Source organism: Patagioenas fasciata, chromosome 21 (assembly GCF_037038585.1).
Source record: "Patagioenas fasciata isolate bPatFas1 chromosome 21, bPatFas1.hap1, whole genome shotgun sequence".
In the NCBI taxonomy this organism is placed as follows: domain Eukaryota; kingdom Metazoa; phylum Chordata; class Aves; order Columbiformes; family Columbidae; genus Patagioenas; species Patagioenas fasciata.
The window spans coordinates 5,288,813-5,306,130 of record NC_092540.1 but is presented as its reverse complement, the minus strand read 5'-3'; the positions used below and the strand labels follow the sequence as shown (position 1 = coordinate 5,306,130).

Sequence of the window (17,318 nt, the reverse complement as noted above, 5' to 3'; positions counted from 1 at the left end):
TCGGGCAGGTACAAGCACACAAGGGAACACCCAAATGCAAACTGGGACTGCAGAGTCCCGCTGGGGTGCTGAGCAGGCAGCAGCAACCGGTGTCTGACAGTTTGGTGCTGGGTCGCACCGCAGGGCTTGCACGTGGATCATGCTCGGCTTTTCATGGTGGAAACAGTATTATCTGGAGCCTTAGCATGTATTTACAACATCCTGAGCCTCCTTGGGCTCCTGTGCATAGAAACACAGAAAAAAAAAATAGAAATAGCAGGTTTGCAGCCCCACAACCACGCTGCTCTGGGGTGTTTGGGCAGGGAGGGCACTGATGTGCGGTGTGAGGGTACGGAGGGGTCTGTGAGACATCGGGGTGGTGGAGGCAGCATCCCTGCTCCTACAGACACCGAGGGTGCACAGTGCCCGTAGTGTTCTGACCTTTTCTCAGCTCAGCGCCCTCCCTTCGCAGCTCCAGACCTGCCATCCGGCTGTGTCGGAGTGTTTGCCCAGCGCCCTGCCAGCTGCCTTTCCCTCGGTTCCACACTGTGTTTATTTCTTATCCCCGTGTCCCTGCACCCTCCACAGTGTTGTTGTGCGTTCCCAGGGGAAGCCATTGCCAAAGAGTCGCTCCTCACTCCCTCCTCCTCGCCACCTCCTGTCGCAACTTTTCTTTCAGAGAAAAACTTCCAGCACAACTAAATACTGACCTAAATATCTGATGGGTATCCCTGCTGGCACACTTGCTTGGCAGCCAGCCCGCGGGTTTTAGGAACCCCGAAGGGTTCATCCCTCCCACGGGGGTGGGATGTGGGGGGATCCCCAACGGCGTGAGGCCGGGGCTGCCGGGCCATGGGGCTGCGGATCCCCGGTGGTGGGGCCTGGGGGTGCGGGTCCCCGGTGGTGAGGAGTCCCCGGTGGCGGGGCCCGGGAGTGCGGGTCCCCGGTGGCGAGGGGTCCCCGGTGGCGAGGGGTCCCCGGTGGCGGGGCGCGGGGCTGGTGTCCCCGGCGGTGAGGGGTCCCCGGTGGCGGGGCGCGGGGCTGGTGTCCCCGGTGGTGAGGGGTCCCCGGTGGCGGGGCGCGGGGCTGGTGTCCCCGGTGGTGAGGGGTCCCCGGTGGCGGGGCGCGGGGCTGGTGTCCCCGGTGGCGTGGCCGGCCCGCCCGTGCCCTCCTCCGCCGGGCCCTCGGGGCGGCGGCCGCGGTGACATCAGGCCGGGCCGGCGCCGAGCGCAAACCGCCGCCCCAGACCCGCCTTCTCCCGCCGCCGACAAAAGCCCCCGAGCGGCCTCCGGCCCCAGCCCCGCTCCGAACACCGACCCGGCTCAGCCCAGCCCAGCCCCGCTGCAGGTAGGTGCGGGCCGGGGGCGGCCCCGGGCCCTGCTGATCGGAGTCCCCACCCGCGGGTGGCCCCGAGACCTGCGGTGGAACCTCCGGGGCTGCCGCTCCTCCCGGCCCGGGGACGGCTCCACATCCCCCGGGATGCTGCGCCCCCAGGGCCAGCCCCCCCCGGGCACACCGCAGCCCCTCCGGCTGTGCCCCCGGGACCTCAGCTGGGGGAGATGTGGGGCTGGAGCAGGGGCACAGACCCGCCGTGCGCCCTGGGGTGGGTGCGTGGGGCCCACTGAGGCACGAAGCGGCGTGAGCATCCGTGCACATGACGCCCGATGCGGAAGCCAAAGCTGTTGCATCAGATCGGGTGAACTTTCCTAACCTGGTGGAGCACGGGCACCGACGCCGCGTGGTCGCTTCCCACCGGGATGCCGAACTTTCTGCTGTGGTTAATGTTAACCCCCCGCTACGCGTTCATGTTCACTTTTTGCAAAGGGAAATCTCAGGGTTGTGGTCTCAGGCTGCGCTGTGAGCAAATTCCTTGTTCCCGGTCTCCTTGCTGTCACTTCACTCTGCAGCCTGAAAAAAGCTTATACCCGGGGACAGGGAGCCGGCTCGATCCTCCCCGCTGGTGTGGACTGATGTAGCTTTACAGAGGTTTGCATCGCTGAGGACCTGGCAGGGCACACGCTCCAGCACAGCTTCAGGTGCCGCTTTCCAAACATCAGAGCCGGCAGTGGGGCCAGCGCGTAGGAGGGGTGTTAATTAGCACTTGGCAAAAATACCGCGTGCTGCCAAGTCACAGTAGTAGATACAGCGAGGATGGACTAGGGGAGAAGGTGCGAGCGCTACAGTAGTACTAGGTGTGAGACTGACTTTGGACGTGGCACCTCCTGGCTCTTCTAGCTCTTGGTGGGGAGGTTGGAAAGGTGGTGTGGTGTCTGTGACCACTCCTAGCCCAGCATGTGTCACCATCGCTGCTGCCATGGGTCACTGGGCACCGGCTGTCCAGCTTCAGCCTCGCAGCTGCTCTCCACAACCTCTCTGTCCGGGATATCAGTGTGTGAACCCCCTGGAGAGGCTCAGCTCAGCTCCCTGCTCCTGGGAGGGGCACAATGACAAGGATCTGACTGATGGGGGGAACGAAGCGCTTTGGAAAAGCTAAACACCTTGGTTAGATTTTGAATCCTGCAGGAATCAGTAGCTTTTTTTTAGCATACCTGCAAATGCTTTTGGCTTTTGTTCAGGATAAAACTGGGATTTTCTTTGAGGAACCCAGTTGCGTTAGGAAATTTTCAAGTTGCCTTTGTAAGCAAAGCTGGGAGCGGTGTGGCCAGCGGGCAGCGGTGTGCTGGTCCACGGGCTCGTCGCGGTTGTGAGCGCTCACGGAGAGCTGGGTCCGGCCGGCGGCTCCGCACGGGCTCCCACAGCCAACCCGGGGCTCCCACAGCCAACCCGGGGCTCCCACAGCAAACCCAGGGCTGCCACAGCAAACTGGGGCTGCCACAGCAAACCCGGGGCTGCCCCAGCGCCAGCAGCAGAAGCAACATCTGACTGTTGCTTTGAGAACCGCAGAGCAGACGAGCTGTGTGCGAGGATCACTCCTCGGACCCTCCTGACTTTCTCCCCTCATCTCTTGGCAAAGCCCTCAGAGATGTTGCTCTGATGCAGCTGCGTCCCCTGGGTCAGTTCTGTCATTTCGCCGTGGTGATGCCCAGTGCTCTGCCATGTCCCAGTGCTCACCAGTTCGATACCACTATATCACAGATGGCCTTTGTTTATTGTCATTTATGCTGTTGGCAGCCGAGTCTCCTCATGTCACTGCTCCACCCAGCCGATCACACGACAGGGGGACAGAGGACAGTTCTAACTTGCCTCTCGTAGGGTTATTTCCACTTGCACCCAGGTGATGTGAAAGCTGCTCCGTGACAGGTGCCGTGTGGGGCAGAGTCCCCCATGGGCCCGATTGCAGGTACTGCTGCTGACCCCCTGATGCTCTGTCCCCGTGATTTCCCACCTGGTGTTACATGTATCTCCACGAGCTTGTTCCTCTCTGCTCTGCCCACGCGCCTCACCTGTGCAAGTGCCTCTGTCTTCAAATTCTGCTCATTTCACAGCTGTGCCAGCTGCTCGCTGACCTGGAAGGTGGTAACCAGACCCCAGGGCTTGGAGCTGCTACCGTGGTTTCCTTCCCTTTGACTTGCCCCTCTGCCAGGCCATGTGTCCTGAATGGACTGCTGTGAACATCATTAGGAGTTAATTTTGTGCAGTGCTGATGGTGCTTTTCTGCCGTCCATTTGTATTAACACTCTCATTGCAAAAAAAACCCTTTTACATGGGCCAGGATGAGTCTCCTGTTCCTCAGTGGTGTCCTTCAAGCACAAAGAGGTTGCTCTGCAGTGAATTACAGGATGTACTGGTTCCATACTGGTTTGTGTCTGGTTGTTTAGTGTAGCTCAGACTGCGTCCCAAACTGGTGCCACACAACCCGTCTGAAATGCGGTGAGTCCATAGCTTGCGTTTGACCCGGTGAACTGTGCTGCTGCGAAGTCGAGCATCAGACACGGAAATTAGAGTTAATCTCCGAAAAACATCAGACTTGTGTGGCTCTGCACAAGCCTCGCTGTGTCTGTGCTTCCCAGCAGCACAGCTGTTGAGGAAAGGATGGTATCTCGGTTTTTAAAGCCTCTTGCGTTATCCAGAGCAGATGAGGGACTGGCTCTGGGGCTGAGGCGTGCTTGGCACGGAGGGTGCTCTCTGCAGGGCTCTGCCTGTGTTTGCTGCGATGTCGTGGTACACGAGATATGGAACTGCAGGAGGGAGGAAAATAATCCCAGGTTTTAGCAGCCCCGAGCGTCTCTCTTGCCTGTGCTCAGTGAGATCTTTGGCTTCGGGACAGCCACCTCCTGTTCCTCATTCCGCACGGGTCTCATAGTGATTTGGAGAAGTGCGACTGTGGTCAGTTACGTGTTGCAATTGGACAGAATATGGTGCTCAGCTCCATGGTGCAAAGTACTCTGCAAAATGTTGAAAGGGTTGCAAACCCTCTGATATACCTTAAAGCAGTCATTAATTAGGAAACAGGGATGGTGGGTCTGTATAGATGGCTATTGTAAGGATTTTGCTGGTGCAGGTCCTGGGCTCCACCAGCAGGATGCTCCTATTATTACTCTTTTTCCCTGCTAATACTGACCTGTAGCATAAAGCGCTTTTTGGGCTTTCATGTGGGGTGCCGGGCTCTCAGCACATGCCTGTGGATGTTGTGGACTAAGAGGAAATTCGCTACAACTTAACTCTTATCTCAGGCTTTCTCCGTGCCCAGCTGTGAGCAATCACAGGCCCACGTATCCCCCAAACAAAACTCATTTTCATGGTCTCTCCCCACAGAAAATCCATCCTGGCGTGTGCCAGGAGGTCTGGCTGGGATGGGGCTTTGCTGGGGTTGCCGGGTGGGTGTCACCTGCCAAAACCACAGTGGTGTTGTTTAAACTGTGTGGAGGCACCTACAACCTTCCCGTGCTGGATGGAGGGAAATAAGCAGCAAAAGGGCTTGAATCCTTTTGTGTCAACATCAGATGAGCTTCACCCAGAAGTGCCTTTTCTCCGCCATAGACTCACAGGCAGCTCCAAGGAAGGTGTGCCCACTGCCGATGTCTCGGTTTGGGCAGATGAACCCTCTGTTCAGCAGCGGTACTGAGGCTGGGAGCTGCCTGCATGGGGCTGCCCACCAAAATCAGGGCTGGCGGCTCCCAGAGCTGGAGTCTGCTGGCTGTTGGGTTTGGAAAGGGATGGAGGACCCAGAGAAATGGTGTTGTTCCTGATGAGGGCGCTGAGAAAGGTGGGCATGGGGGCTCCCCCCACATGGGTACAGGCACCTCGCTGGCAGGAGGATGCTGCTGGATGTTTCTGCCCTCCAAGGAAACTCCTGCACCAGGTCTGGCCCTTCTCCTGGTGCAGGGGGGAAAAACAGGCTCTGGAGAGAAACAGTTTGTGGCCTTTTAAGGCAACGCAAAGGCTGGGACTGGAAGGGCCAGGCGGGAAGGGAGGGATTTGGCACGGGTTGTGCGATGGTGGGAAGCCCAGCTGCAGGGTGTTCGGAAGAGAGACTTCCCGGCTGCTGCGATCACACCCCGAACACGCTCCTCGGGTCCCTGGAGCCGGCACAGCCGCCCCACTGGCCCCGCTCCTGCTCCCTCCCCAGCTCTGTCTGTCTGTCCTGGCTGAGACCTTCCTTGTGTCCAGCAGCTGGGCTACAGCTCCAGAGCCTCTGCACAGCCCTGCCGGCTGTTAGAACCTGGCTGAGATCAATTTCTTTTCTATTGCCTGGTAAAATACTGTTACACAGGGAAAAGCTCGACTTTCCCCTGCACTGGCGGGTACAGAGATCTCGCTGTTCCTGAGAGCAGAGGGTTTGCAGCGCTTCGTCCTCCTGCATCTCTCTCTTTGATGTTTATACAGCCCCCAGTCCTGCTGGTTTAGCATGGAGTCAGAAAATTGTTTTGGTTGGGAGAAACAATTAAATCATTAAGTCCAACCATTCCCCGCCCCCCGGCACTGCCCCATGTCCTGAGAACCTCATGTCCGTCTGTCCAGCCCTCCAGGGATGGTGACTCCAGCACTGCCCTGGGCAGCCTGTTCCAATGCCCCACAGCCCTTTGGGGAAGAAATTGTTCCCCACATCCAACCTCAACCTCCCCTGGTGCAACTCAAGGCCGTTTCCTCTGCTCCTGGCGCTTGTTCCTGGGGAGCAGAGCCCGACCCCCCCTGGCTCCAAGCTCCTTTCAGGCAGTTCAGAGATCAGAAGGTCTCCCCTCAGCTCCTGTTCTCCAGCTGAACCCCCAGGTGCCTCAGCCGCTCCCATCACACTTGTGCTCCAGCCCCTCACCAGCTCCATTCCCTTCTCTCCACTCGCTCCAGCACCTCAAGGCCTTTCTTGGTGTGAGGGGCCCAAAACTGCCCCCTGGATTCAAGGTTTGGCCTCCCCAGTGCACAGGGCGCAATGTCCCTCTCCCCAGTTCCCTACCAGGGAGGTCAGTGGGCTGGAGACCCAGAGATGGGGCTTCAGCTGCCTGCGGTGACCTGGAGATTCAGAGCTGCCGCAGGGAGGTGGGCGCAAAGGCTGTGCCCTGTGTGCAGCCCCAGGTTGCCGTTAGATCCTCCTCTTGGCCGCACTCAGCCAGCTTGCCTCCCTCGGCATCTCCTTGTAGGACTTTGTTGTTTGCATATCTTGAGGTTTGTGTTGGCCCCATGTTCAAAAACATCAAGGCCCCTCTGGGTTGGAGTGCTGCCACTTGCGTTAGCTGCTCACAGGATTTTGGGGTTATCTGCAAATTTGCACATCAAGGGGCCTCTTGATCGTGTCTCACCAGTTACCTTTCAGGAAAGAGGAGAGAGAAACAGAGGCATTTATATTGTGCCAAGGAGCTGCGTGGTGGCTGAGGTTGGCGCTCAGGTGTTTGCCCTGCACATGAGCCCGTGTCCCTGGGGCTGCTGCTTTCCCTCGGTCCTGGAGGATTTGGAGGTGCCCGAACACAGGGGAAGGCAGTGGCTCCGGGTGCTGTGGGGGACACGGTGCCAGAGCCCGCTGGGTTTGGTGCCATCGGGAGTCAGCCCCTGCCCTGTGGTGGCAGAAATGGAAGAGGTGTTGGGGAGGAGAAGCTGTGTTTCCAGCCAGGGGGACAAGCTGGACACCCTACAGCACCAAGGATCAGTCACCCTGGGCCCTGGCGAGGGGTAATAGCACAGGTTAGGGCTGTGACCTAACGAGGTGCCCTGGGTACCTCTGCGAGTGCAGTCTCCCATCATTGTCCCTCTTCCTCCCTTTTCCTGGCACAGAAAGGGGTTGTAGGGCCCCACGGCTCCCAGGACAGGGAATTTCTGCTGCTCCTGCCTGGCAGGACCAGTGGAGGCAGCGAATACTGCTGGGTGCTGTCACCATGGGTCCCGTGGGCATCTCAAGTCCTAATTAGCAGCTTGGTGAATCTGTGCAAACAGCAAACATCCGTGGGTGGTCTCCATGTGTGCGGATATGGAACAGCTGCTGGAGCACTGCTGGTGGCTGCCCTGTCCCTGCCCTGTCCCTGCCCTATCCCTGCCCTGTCCCTGCCCTATCCCTGCCCCGTCCCTGCCCCGTCCCTGCCCCGTCCCTGCCCCGTCCCTGCCCCGTCCCTGCCCCGTCCCTGCCCCGTCCCTGCCCTATCCCTGCCCTGTCCCTGCCCTATCCCTGCCCTGTCCCTGCCCCATCCCTGTCCCTACCGTCCTGTCCTGACGCTGCCTCTGCCTGTGCTTCTGCCGCAGGATGCCGAACTGGGGAGGAGGAAAGAAGTGTGGAGTGTGCCAGAAGGCCGTGTACTTCGCCGAGGAGGTGCAATGTGAAGGCGGCAGCTTCCACAAGTCCTGCTTCTTGTGCAGTGAGTACCAGGTCTTCCTTTGCCCCCCTTCCCACCCGCTTCCTGGCTCTCCGTCCCTGTCATGTCCTGTTTATGGGCCGTGGAAAAGCTCATTAGTGTTTCTCTAGAAGCAGCCGGGCTGTGGGAGCTGTGTGGCAGGCTTTCTGCTGTTCTCCAGACTTGGCGGTTGGTTCTGCCGAAGGAAGACAAATAATCCCAGGACACCAGGGGCCATCCAGGCTGTCAGGGCTGACCTCAGCCAGCACCCATGCAAAGCCTGGGGCTGTCCCTACGCTGGGGAGAGGCGAGGCTGAGTCCTTTACTCTGTCTCCAGATGTTCCAGATTAGAGCAGGAGACAAGGACTCTCCAAACAGTGGCAGCGGGAGGTGCATGTCCCATGCCCTGCGCTGGGGTGATGCCAGCTTTAGTCTTCTAAGTGGCTTTGCCACACTGAAAAGGTGATTTGGCCTTGGGCACTGGCATGGAATCTGTCCCTGTGTCCCAGGAGATGATGGGAGGAAGATGTGGTCCTGTCCTGGCCCTTCTGCTGATGGAAAGCTTGCTGTGAAGTGATAAAGCATCACCCCCAGCCTGCCTGGAAATCTGCTGCTGCAGAGGGTGTCTCTGTTGTGTGTTTAGACCCAAGTGTCACCTCCAGGGAGGAGCAGGAGGTCAGGATCTGGCTGTGGGTTGACTCAGTGCAATGTCCCTTCCTCTGCAGATCCTGCAGGCACTCTTGGGTTCAAGCTGCAGGTCCCCAGACACCCTTCCCCTGCCCTTGGGGACAGCAGGGCAGCAGTGAGGGGCAGGTGAGGAGTGTCACCATGCTGAGAGCAGCTCCTCAAACCTGGGGCATCCATCCAGAGGGGCTCAGGACCTTTGAAGAAAAAGATGGCCACTGTCCTCAGCCTGTGTTTTGCCAGATTTCTGCCCTCGAAGACTGTCACATAACAGAACTAGAGATTCCTGTGTGCTACCAGGAACGTGCATGGTGTCTGGGTCCACTGATGGCTCATCGGCCCATGGCATCTGACACAGACTGGCCCAGGCTGGGCAGAGAGGTGGTGGATGAACCATCCCTGGAGACACCCCAGGCCAGGCTGGACGGGGCTCTGAGCAACCTGAGCTGGTGAAGATGTCCCTGTCATGGCAGGGGGGGCACTGGGGGAGCTGGGAAGGTCCCTCCAACCCACACTCTCCTATCATTCTGTGATTCTAAATGTGTCTTCAGAGCTGTCTTTGCAGCAGGGCCCCGCTGAGGTTCAGCATTTTTTCAGCCGATCCCTGTACCCTCTTCCCAGTGTCACCGTCCCATTGCAGCAGGGACACAGATGTGATCTTTCCCACACGGGCAGCAAGCAGAGCTGGGCTCTATAAACAAACACACGGCTAGAACTCATCTCAGGAGGCTTATTCCAGCAGGGAAATACCACTGTCCCCATGGGGCCAATCCCTGCCATGCTCCTGTGTCCACCTGGCATGGATACTGGATATTCTTGGCCAGTCTGTCTGGGACGCAGCATGCACAGCTGGATACAGATGTGTGAGAGAGAGGCTGTTGCTCCCTGTGCGGCAGGAAGAGTGGCCGGCGTCACCGGTAGCTCTTGTATGTGGGAGTTTCCAGGCTGGAAAGCTCATTTTGGCTGGAGAGGACTAAGAAAGGGAGTTGCAGAGAGGTTTTCCCAGGCGGGCAGGGGTTGGCAGGCTGTTGTGTCCTTCCGGCACGGCTCTCTGCAGCGGGAAGTCGTGTTTCTGCTGCAGCCTCAGATAAGGAGGGTGGGGAATGTGAAAGGGCTGGAGCACAAGTGTGATGGAAGCAGCTGAGGGACCTGGGGGGTTCAGCTGGAGAACAGGAGCTGAGGGGAGACCTTCTGATCTCTGAACTGCCTGAAAGGAGCTTGGAGCCAGGGGGGTCGGGCTCTGCTCCCCAGGAACAAGCGCCAGGAGCAGAGGAAACGGCCTTGAGTTGCACCAGGGGAGGTTGAGGTTGGATGTGGGGAACAATTTCTTCCCCAAAGGGCTGTGGGGCATTGAACAGGCTGCCCAGGGCAGTGCTGGAGTCACCATCCCTGGAGGGCTGGACAGATGGACAGGAGGTTCTCAGGACATGGAGCAGTGCCAGGGGTGGGTTATGGTTGAACTCGATGATCTTGAGGGTCTCTTCCAACCAAACCGAATCCATGATTCTATGTTACCCTCATCTCCCTCCCACCAGTGGCTTTTGCTGTCTGAGTCCATGCTGCTGGAAAACCTCAGTGTGGGTGTAAAGACATTATTGCACCACATCTGCCCTTCCCTGTGACCCCGTGCACACAGTGGGACTTCTTGGGAAAGCTGCTGCCATGCGATGCTGGCACCATGAAATCAGGCAAAAGGCCTTGCTTTGGGAAGGGAATGCCCAGCCAATATGGCGAAGAATGTCACCCAGTGTCCCCTCATGGGAGCAGGTCCCCAGGGAGTGCTCCAGAGCCAACTGCAGCCAGCACTGCTGTCCCTGTGCCTTGCAGATGGAGGTAACCCCACTCCATCCGCACCCCAGTGTCCTGCCCGTCCCAGCTGCAGGTGATGCTGAGCTGCACCCATCTCCGGCATTCCCAGTCTGTTCCCCAGTGCTGCGTTTGGGCCTCATCGGGGAACCCGAAGCCATTATCTTTAGGGAAGAAAAAACAAATACTTCAACCTGATCTGCCATAAAAATAATCAAAAAAGGAGCCAAACCTACCGCAGTGCATTAGAACCGGAGATCGGCTCAGGGAGTGACTTGGTGATTGACTCGGTGGCATCGATCCAGCTGAGCTGATAGTGCAGGGTGGAAATGTACTGTAGTGAGAGCGTTGGGCCTCTGCAAGTGGCAGCAGCTCTTGTCTGATTGTTTTGTGGAGCAACTCCCTGCTCTTAGCAAAACAAAGGGTCCTTAACCCGATGAGTGCGGTGCGCTGGAATTTCTGCAATGCAGAAAGCCAGGAGCTGGGGGTTGATTTCTAGGAAGCAGACCAGGAAAGAATGTTTTCTGCTGCCTCTCAAAGCGCCTGTGGCTGGTACAGATGAGGGACTGAGAGCTTTGCTTAGAGCTCTAAATCTACCAACAGGGTGGGAGAGACAGAGGCCAATGAGATCAGTGACTCCTACCCCTAGGACAAAGCTCTTTCAATGTGCCAGTAAAAGTGCCCAAATTCCCCTCCTGGAGAGTCTGGATGCAACATTGCTCCCCATGAGCTCCAGGTAACGCAGAGACACCCCAACACCAGCCCAGGAGCTTGGCAGCTCTGGAACCAGTTAACCAGAGCTGGTCTTCATCAACGGGGATGCTCCATCCCCAGCTCCTGCTGGGGTGGGATGGGAGAAGACCCTTCCATACCCTTCTTAGGTGGCAGGAGATGTTTCCCTTCCCACCTCCTCTCAGCAGCAGCACACGGGGTTCTCCGCAGCCCCGGAGGAGAAGCACCATATTTAGTAACTGGGCCGAGGAAAGCTGCATCTCACCCCTGCGTTCAGCGCCGCGGTTTGCGCTGCTGGGAGCCGAGCTCTGCTCTGTTTGCATTCCTGTGATATTGGTAAAGGCCAAGAAACTTTCTGCTGGCCAAGAGGCCAGCGTGCCGCTGGAAGCCTTGACATTTAAGGCGTGTAAGCGGGGTGGGGAAGGCTGTGTGGCTGCTGTAACAGGATCTGTTTTGGGGCCGTCTGCCAGCGCTGTGGACTCTGCCTCGGGCGTCTGGATGCTGCACCGGGCAGGTAAACACAGCAGATCACTGCGAGCCCGGTCGGGCGCTGCTCGCCTCCCGCCCCGGCTTGCTGGGTGATGTGTTCCAGGAAAAGTTTGGAAGGCAACGTGAAAGCTGAGATCAGAGCTGGGACAGGAGTTGGGCAAACCTAAACTCGGGAGCAGAGTCTGTGTGGGCTGAGCCCAGCACCAAGCTCAAAGCACTGTCTGGGCTGAGCTGTGACCCTGAGCGTGGCTGCTGGCTCCTCCTGTCCCACCTCACGTCCCATACTGATCCCAGAGGCTTGGAGTGAGTGTTCCTCACCTGACCCTGCTCGTGGCACAGACCAGGGTGACATGTTAACATAAACCCTTCCATTGTGGTCTCAGGGTCTGGAGAGGCAACTGTGCACACTAGCGTAACGTGCCAAGAACTTACTGTGGTTATGGCTGCAGCTCTGCTTTTAGTTAAACACAAAGCAAAATATATTTGCTTGCATTACTTTCCCCCAAGCGCCTGTCGCTGCGATTCGCAGCGGGCTGGGATGCGGCAGAGCTGCGGTGGGGCAGGGACGTCCATCCCTGCGAGCCCTGCGGTGACTTGTAGGGAAATTTCAACCCCCCTCCGGTTTAAGTGCATCAGGAGGGTTAACAGAGCTTACCCTGTAACTTTGGTGGTTGCTTCCTTTTACAGCCAGACAATGTTCTTGTTGTGATCCTTATCTCTGGCTGTTTTGCATGCCTCCCTTCAGCACTGACCTCGGCTGGGGTTTCCTGCTCCTTGAAAGCTGAGCTGTGCTCTCCCTTGTGAGGACTTGTTTTCTGCACCTAATTAGCGGGCTCTGGATGAGCAGGCTAATGGCACCGCCCTCCTCTCTTTTCCAGTGGTCTGTAAGAAGAACCTGGACAGCACCACTGTTGCTGTGCATGGAGACGAGATCTACTGCAAGTCCTGCTACGGCAAGAAGTACGGCCCCAAGGGCTACGGCTACGGGCTGGGAGCCGGGACCCTGAGCACGGACAAGGGCGAGTCTCTGGGAATCAAATATGAAGAGTGAGTTTAAGTCTTGTTTTCAAAACCGTGCCTGTTGTGGGCACCTCTTCCCCCACATCTATCCGCTTTTGATGCGTGGATGTGCAGCCTGTGCTGAACTTGGAGCGGTGTGTAATCTGGAGAGCGCCGTGGGCTGCTCTGCCTTTCTGCCCCTTGGGGGAAACCCGCTGAACCCTCTTGGCAGGGTGGGATGGGGCTTGACGGGACACGTCCCCATTGCCCGGGCACGCTGCCCATCCCCTCCCAGGACGCAGCCGTGAGGCTGGAGTTTCCATGGGGCTCAACACATCGTGCCTGAAGCTCCGGGCCCTTCAAAACCGGGATTTGTGATTCCATAGCTCTTCCCTCCTCTGACTTGCTTGTGCAGCCCTGATCACAAACTCCTTCCCATCCTCAGGGGCCAACCCCACCGACCCACCAACCCGAACGCATCCCGAATGGCCCAGAAGGTCGGGGGTTCTGATGGGTGCCCTCGCTGTGGCCAAGCGGTGTATGCGGCTGAGAAAGTGATTGGAGCTGGAAAGGTAAGAATGGGGATGGATGGATGGATGGATGGATGGATGGATGGATGGATGGATGGGACACACACATACCACGAGTTGCTGTGTGGCAGGGAGACCTTCAGAGAAGGTCTGGACCTGACCCACAGGCTGTGCAGGCTGGACTAGGGGTCTGGTGGTCATGGTCACCAGGAGATCTGGCACCAAAAGGAGATCTTGGCATGTCTGGAAAACAGGTTCTCCAGGCTGCATTGCTCTTGCAGATTTGTAGATGGAAGAGAAATACATTTTATATCAAATATTCAGAGCACTGCTCAGCAGAGGTCACAGTGGATGTCCCTGCTCAGCAGAGGTCGCGGTGGATGTCCCCAGTGCCAGATGTGTTGGTAGGATGAGCAGCGATGTGGGCCATGACCACTGCCGCTACTAACTGAACAGTGCAACGTCCAGTGAGCCTCTGCCCCCTGTGCCGCGGGCTGGGACGCCACAGCCCGGGTTTGCGGCAGGAAATGGGTTCCAGTGGTCGGTGCTGCCCACGAACAGGGCGGGTGGTTGGAGCTGTGGGCACCTGCTCGGTGCTTCTCTCCTGGGCTGTTCTGCTGGTGGACAGGATCTGCTCAGGGCCGGATGGGAAGGATGTTCTGCAACAACCCTGGGACATCCTATGTCGAGTTTATCACCTCACCAGGGTCCTTTGCATCCCGAGCTGTGGCCTCATCCTCACCCAGCTCTGGGAAGCTCTCAGTGGGGCACGGGGACACATTCTGCTCTGCCAGCCCTGGGACCCTGCTGAGGTCCCTGCCCTGGAGCAACCTCCCTTCTGAGGCTGGGTACACGTGCAGAGCTGCCCAAGACAACAGCTTAGGCCTGGCTTTGTGCCACAGGGGAGGGTATGGCCGTGCTGGGAAACCCTCCCTGGTGACATGGGGACACTCACTGACCCCACTGTGCTCTGCCCTCCCTGGGGCTTCTCTGTTTGTCCTCTGTCCCCAGAGCAAGGGAAGAGGCATCCAGTCCACAGCAAGGGCCTCCTGGCACCACCGTGCCCCAGCTGGCAGTGCAGGGGTTTGTGATGGACACTTGGAGGGTCAGGAACAAAACTTACCCTTAAAGTCACAATCTGGGCTTCCTGGTAGGTTTATGGCCTCGATGTTTATGGGGAACCAAAGCTGGCAAAGCAATTACACTGCAGCAAACCCGGGGAGGATTCCAGAGCATGTATTTAATGTACTAATGTTTGCTGGATGACTCCATCTACTACCTCCTCCTCCAGCCCCCCAATTTCACATTTTCTTCCAAAAAAGGTTTTGTGTTTTCCAAAGTGTTTATTTAAATTCCTCCGTGAGCAGCTCTGGCTACTCGAGGTTTGCTCGGAGGCTGTGAGCTCATTTATCCCCAGGGGACTGGCAGAGCCATGGGGGGAGTTTTATTTTTAAACCCTGGCTGATTTCTGCATTCTTAGTGTCTGTTTGCTGCCTTCCTTGGAGCTGTAGCTGTGGAGGGGCAGGTGTCCCAGCCCTGTGCCACCCCAGGGTAACGTACAGCTGTGGGTCTCAGCTGGATAACTTAGGGGATTTATCACGCTGCTGGAGGGAGGACAATCTCCAAAGAGGGGGGTGATCGCTCCTCACAAATTATTGTACAAATCATTGTACAAATTGTGATACAAATGACTTCTGTGAATGACGGCGGAAGCTCTCTGGAACCAGATCACCATGGGAGCCGTGACCACACCTGATGTGCCCTCCCTGTATCTTCCCCCCGGGGCTGGGGGGATGGCTCTATCCAGGGAAACACTTTCGTCCCATTCAGACCTCTTTGCCAACCGCTTTGGGTCAGAAACAGAAAAGTGACCCCGTTTGGTAGCCAAAGCATCCCCGGGTGTTGTCTGACCGGGCTCTGCTCCTGTCCCGCAGTCCTGGCACAAGTCCTGCTTCCGCTGCGCCAAGTGTGGCAAGAGCCTGGAGTCCACCACCCTGGCAGACAAAGACGGGGAGATCTACTGCAAAGGTGAGTGTCCCCGTCCCCGCCGGCTTGTCCTGGACTCCAAAGGGTGGAGGTGGCGGGGGGAACAACCCCTGTGCAGGGAACCCAGATGGGACGGAGGTTTGGGGAGGTGGTGGCTGCACCAGTGGGGGGATTTCCTACTACACCTGGAGCCTCTTTGCCCAACAAATACGACAAATCCTGTCCTGTTTAAGTCCTCCTGCTTCAAGAGGAGGACCTGCTTGTGTTTGGCTACCAGCCTTACCAGCCTCTGCATTCCCACCCTCTGCAGGTTGCTACGCCAAGAACTTCGGTCCCAAGGGCTTTGGCTTTGGGCAGGGCGCCGGGGCGCTGATCCACTCGCAGTGAGGCAGGAGGAGCTGGGCTTTCCGCTCGCCCCGGGCTAGTCCAGACTAGCCTGGGCTGCCCGACGCTTCCTGCGCCCGCAGCGAGCATCCCCACCATCATCAGTATCCACCTGCTGCTTCCCAGCACGAGCCCCTTGCTCCCCGCCCTGACCCAGCGCACCCCGAAGCTGGGGGAGTCCCAGCGTGGTCCCCACCGGGTCCTGCCGGTGTGGGTGCTGGCGGGGAGACAGCTCAGCTCGCACCCACCCGCAGCGAGGCCCGTGGGCCCAAAATGTTTTGCTCCGCGTTGCCCGTCCTGGCGGGATGCCAGCTCAGCCGTGCCATGCCGTGCCATGCCGTGCCGTGCCATGCCGTGCCGTGCCATGCCGTGCCACTGAGCAAGCAATAAACATCAAAGCTGACCCATGCCTGGCCTTGCTGGAGAGTTTATTCCCTGTCTGGGGCTGGGTGACCAGAGCTGGAGGTGAGGAGGCAGAGGGAGGATGGAAAATATTTGCAATTACGTCTTGCAATTAAAGCACGAAGGCAGGAGCTGCTCGATGCAGGGTGACATGGCCCAGCTGAGCCCTGCGGGTCGCTGAATGGGGCTCTCCCGCACTGCAAAACCATTTCCAAAGCAGCAGCTGATGCTGGGAGGCCCAGCGCAGCCGTTCGTGGGTGTGTTGGTAGCACAACACGTGTGCACGCCCTGTGAAACCCCTATCGCTGCTCCTACGTGGCGCCTCTCCAAACAGGCGTGCCCGGCAGTGCTGAATAATTAACAGCTCTTCACCTACTCCCTGGATTTCTGCAGCATTGTGGATCGTTAAGCCGTCAGTTCCAAGATTTAATTGGTTTTCGTCTAAACTCTTCACTTTCTTTCTGTGATTCTCTCTTTGACCGGTGTGACATACCCACAAGATCAGCCTCACTGCAACTTGGAGTTATGAACTCCACGGGGAATTCACTTTTGGGGATTTTTTTAAGTTATAAACATTGTGGTTGAGTAAATGAGATGGGTAGTGTTTCGAGAAGCACAACAGAGGCAGAAATCCTTTTGAGGGACAGGGCTTGGGCTCCTTTATCAACCTAAACACTTTGCTCCTGTTCATCACACGCTTGTTTTTGAAACTGAGGTGGGGAGAAAGCCCTTTAAGCATCTCCAAAAATCCCTCCCCCGGGTTTCCCAGCCTGGGACCCAAATTCTAGTTGGTCCCATTGCCCTGGGGTGTGTGGTTGGGTTTGGTGAGGTGACAGCAGGTGGCACTTGGGGCAGACGGCTGGGGCTGAGGGTCGGGAGCTGGAGCACCCTGGGCTCAGGTGCCACTTTGGTGTGGAGACTGAAACCCAGCAGAGGCCCCCGAGGTGTGGGGGTGAGGAACCCACCTGCCCTCTCCATGAGTGGGAGGTGGATGCTGGAAGTGCCACAGGCACTCAGGCAGTGCTGTTTAGTCAATAAAGCAAGAACCAGTTTTCTGAAGTCTCTTCTTCCCGTAGTTGGTAGGGGTTGTGTCAGAGAGAGGGGAGGTAGGGAGATATCGCAAGGGTGATGGAACCCAGAGAGGCCATTTGCTCCTGGACACCTGGTCAAAGGCAGGACTAAAAATGCTGGATTTGGGTTCCGTGGGGTCGCAGAAAGACGTAGGGTGGAAGGGCCCTGCAGAGGTTGTGAGTCCAACCTCCTCTCGCACAGGGCTCGCTCCCAAGGTCAGGTGCATCAGACCTTCTGGTGTCCACTCGGCTTTGGAAACCCTCCAAGGATGGAGGCCCCACCACTGTGGGTCTTGTCACAGCACATACACCCAGAGAAGGTTATTTTCCTTATGTGCATCAGAGTTCCCCTTGTGGCACCTGTGCCTGTTGTCCCTTGTCCTTTTGCCATGCCCTTCTGTGTCTTCCTTCTCCACGCAGTGGAAAACTGAAGTTGGGTCTCCCCAAGCCCTCTCTTCTCCAGGCCTGTGAGTCTCTGATGAGCTTTCAGCCCCAAAGGCCCCAGGTGACAACATGAGCAGTGTCCTGGGACAGAGACCTTG

General features: G+C 57.8%; 1 protein-coding gene across 1 annotated transcript; it reads left to right on the top strand.

Annotated features, from left to right (window-relative positions):
- The first annotated feature begins 1,171 nt into the window (after positions 1-1,171).
- CSRP1 (cysteine and glycine rich protein 1) lies at positions 1,172-15,713 on the top strand. Its single transcript, XM_065854434.2, has 6 exons — positions 1,172-1,326; positions 7,606-7,718; positions 12,284-12,452; positions 12,850-12,976; positions 14,869-14,962; positions 15,231-15,713. Exons 2-6 carry the CDS (start codon positions 7,607-7,609, stop codon positions 15,305-15,307), a joined length of 579 nt encoding a protein of 192 aa, XP_065710506.1. The 5' UTR covers positions 1,172-1,326; position 7,606; the 3' UTR covers positions 15,308-15,713.
- Positions 15,714-17,318: the final 1,605 nt, after the last annotated feature.

Excerpts from the sequence above, each read along its gene's own strand:
- CSRP1 (XM_065854434.2), top strand. The coding sequence starts at position 7,607 with ATGCCGAACTGGGGAGGAGGAAAGAAGTGTGGAGTGTGCCAGAAGGCC. Across the intron at positions 12,977-14,868 it reads AAGTGATTGGAGCTGGAAAG|TCCTGGCACAAGTCCTGCTT; the intron begins GTAAGAATGGGG and ends CCTGTCCCGCAG. Across the intron at positions 14,963-15,230 it reads CGGGGAGATCTACTGCAAAG|GTTGCTACGCCAAGAACTTC; the intron begins GTGAGTGTCCCC and ends CACCCTCTGCAG.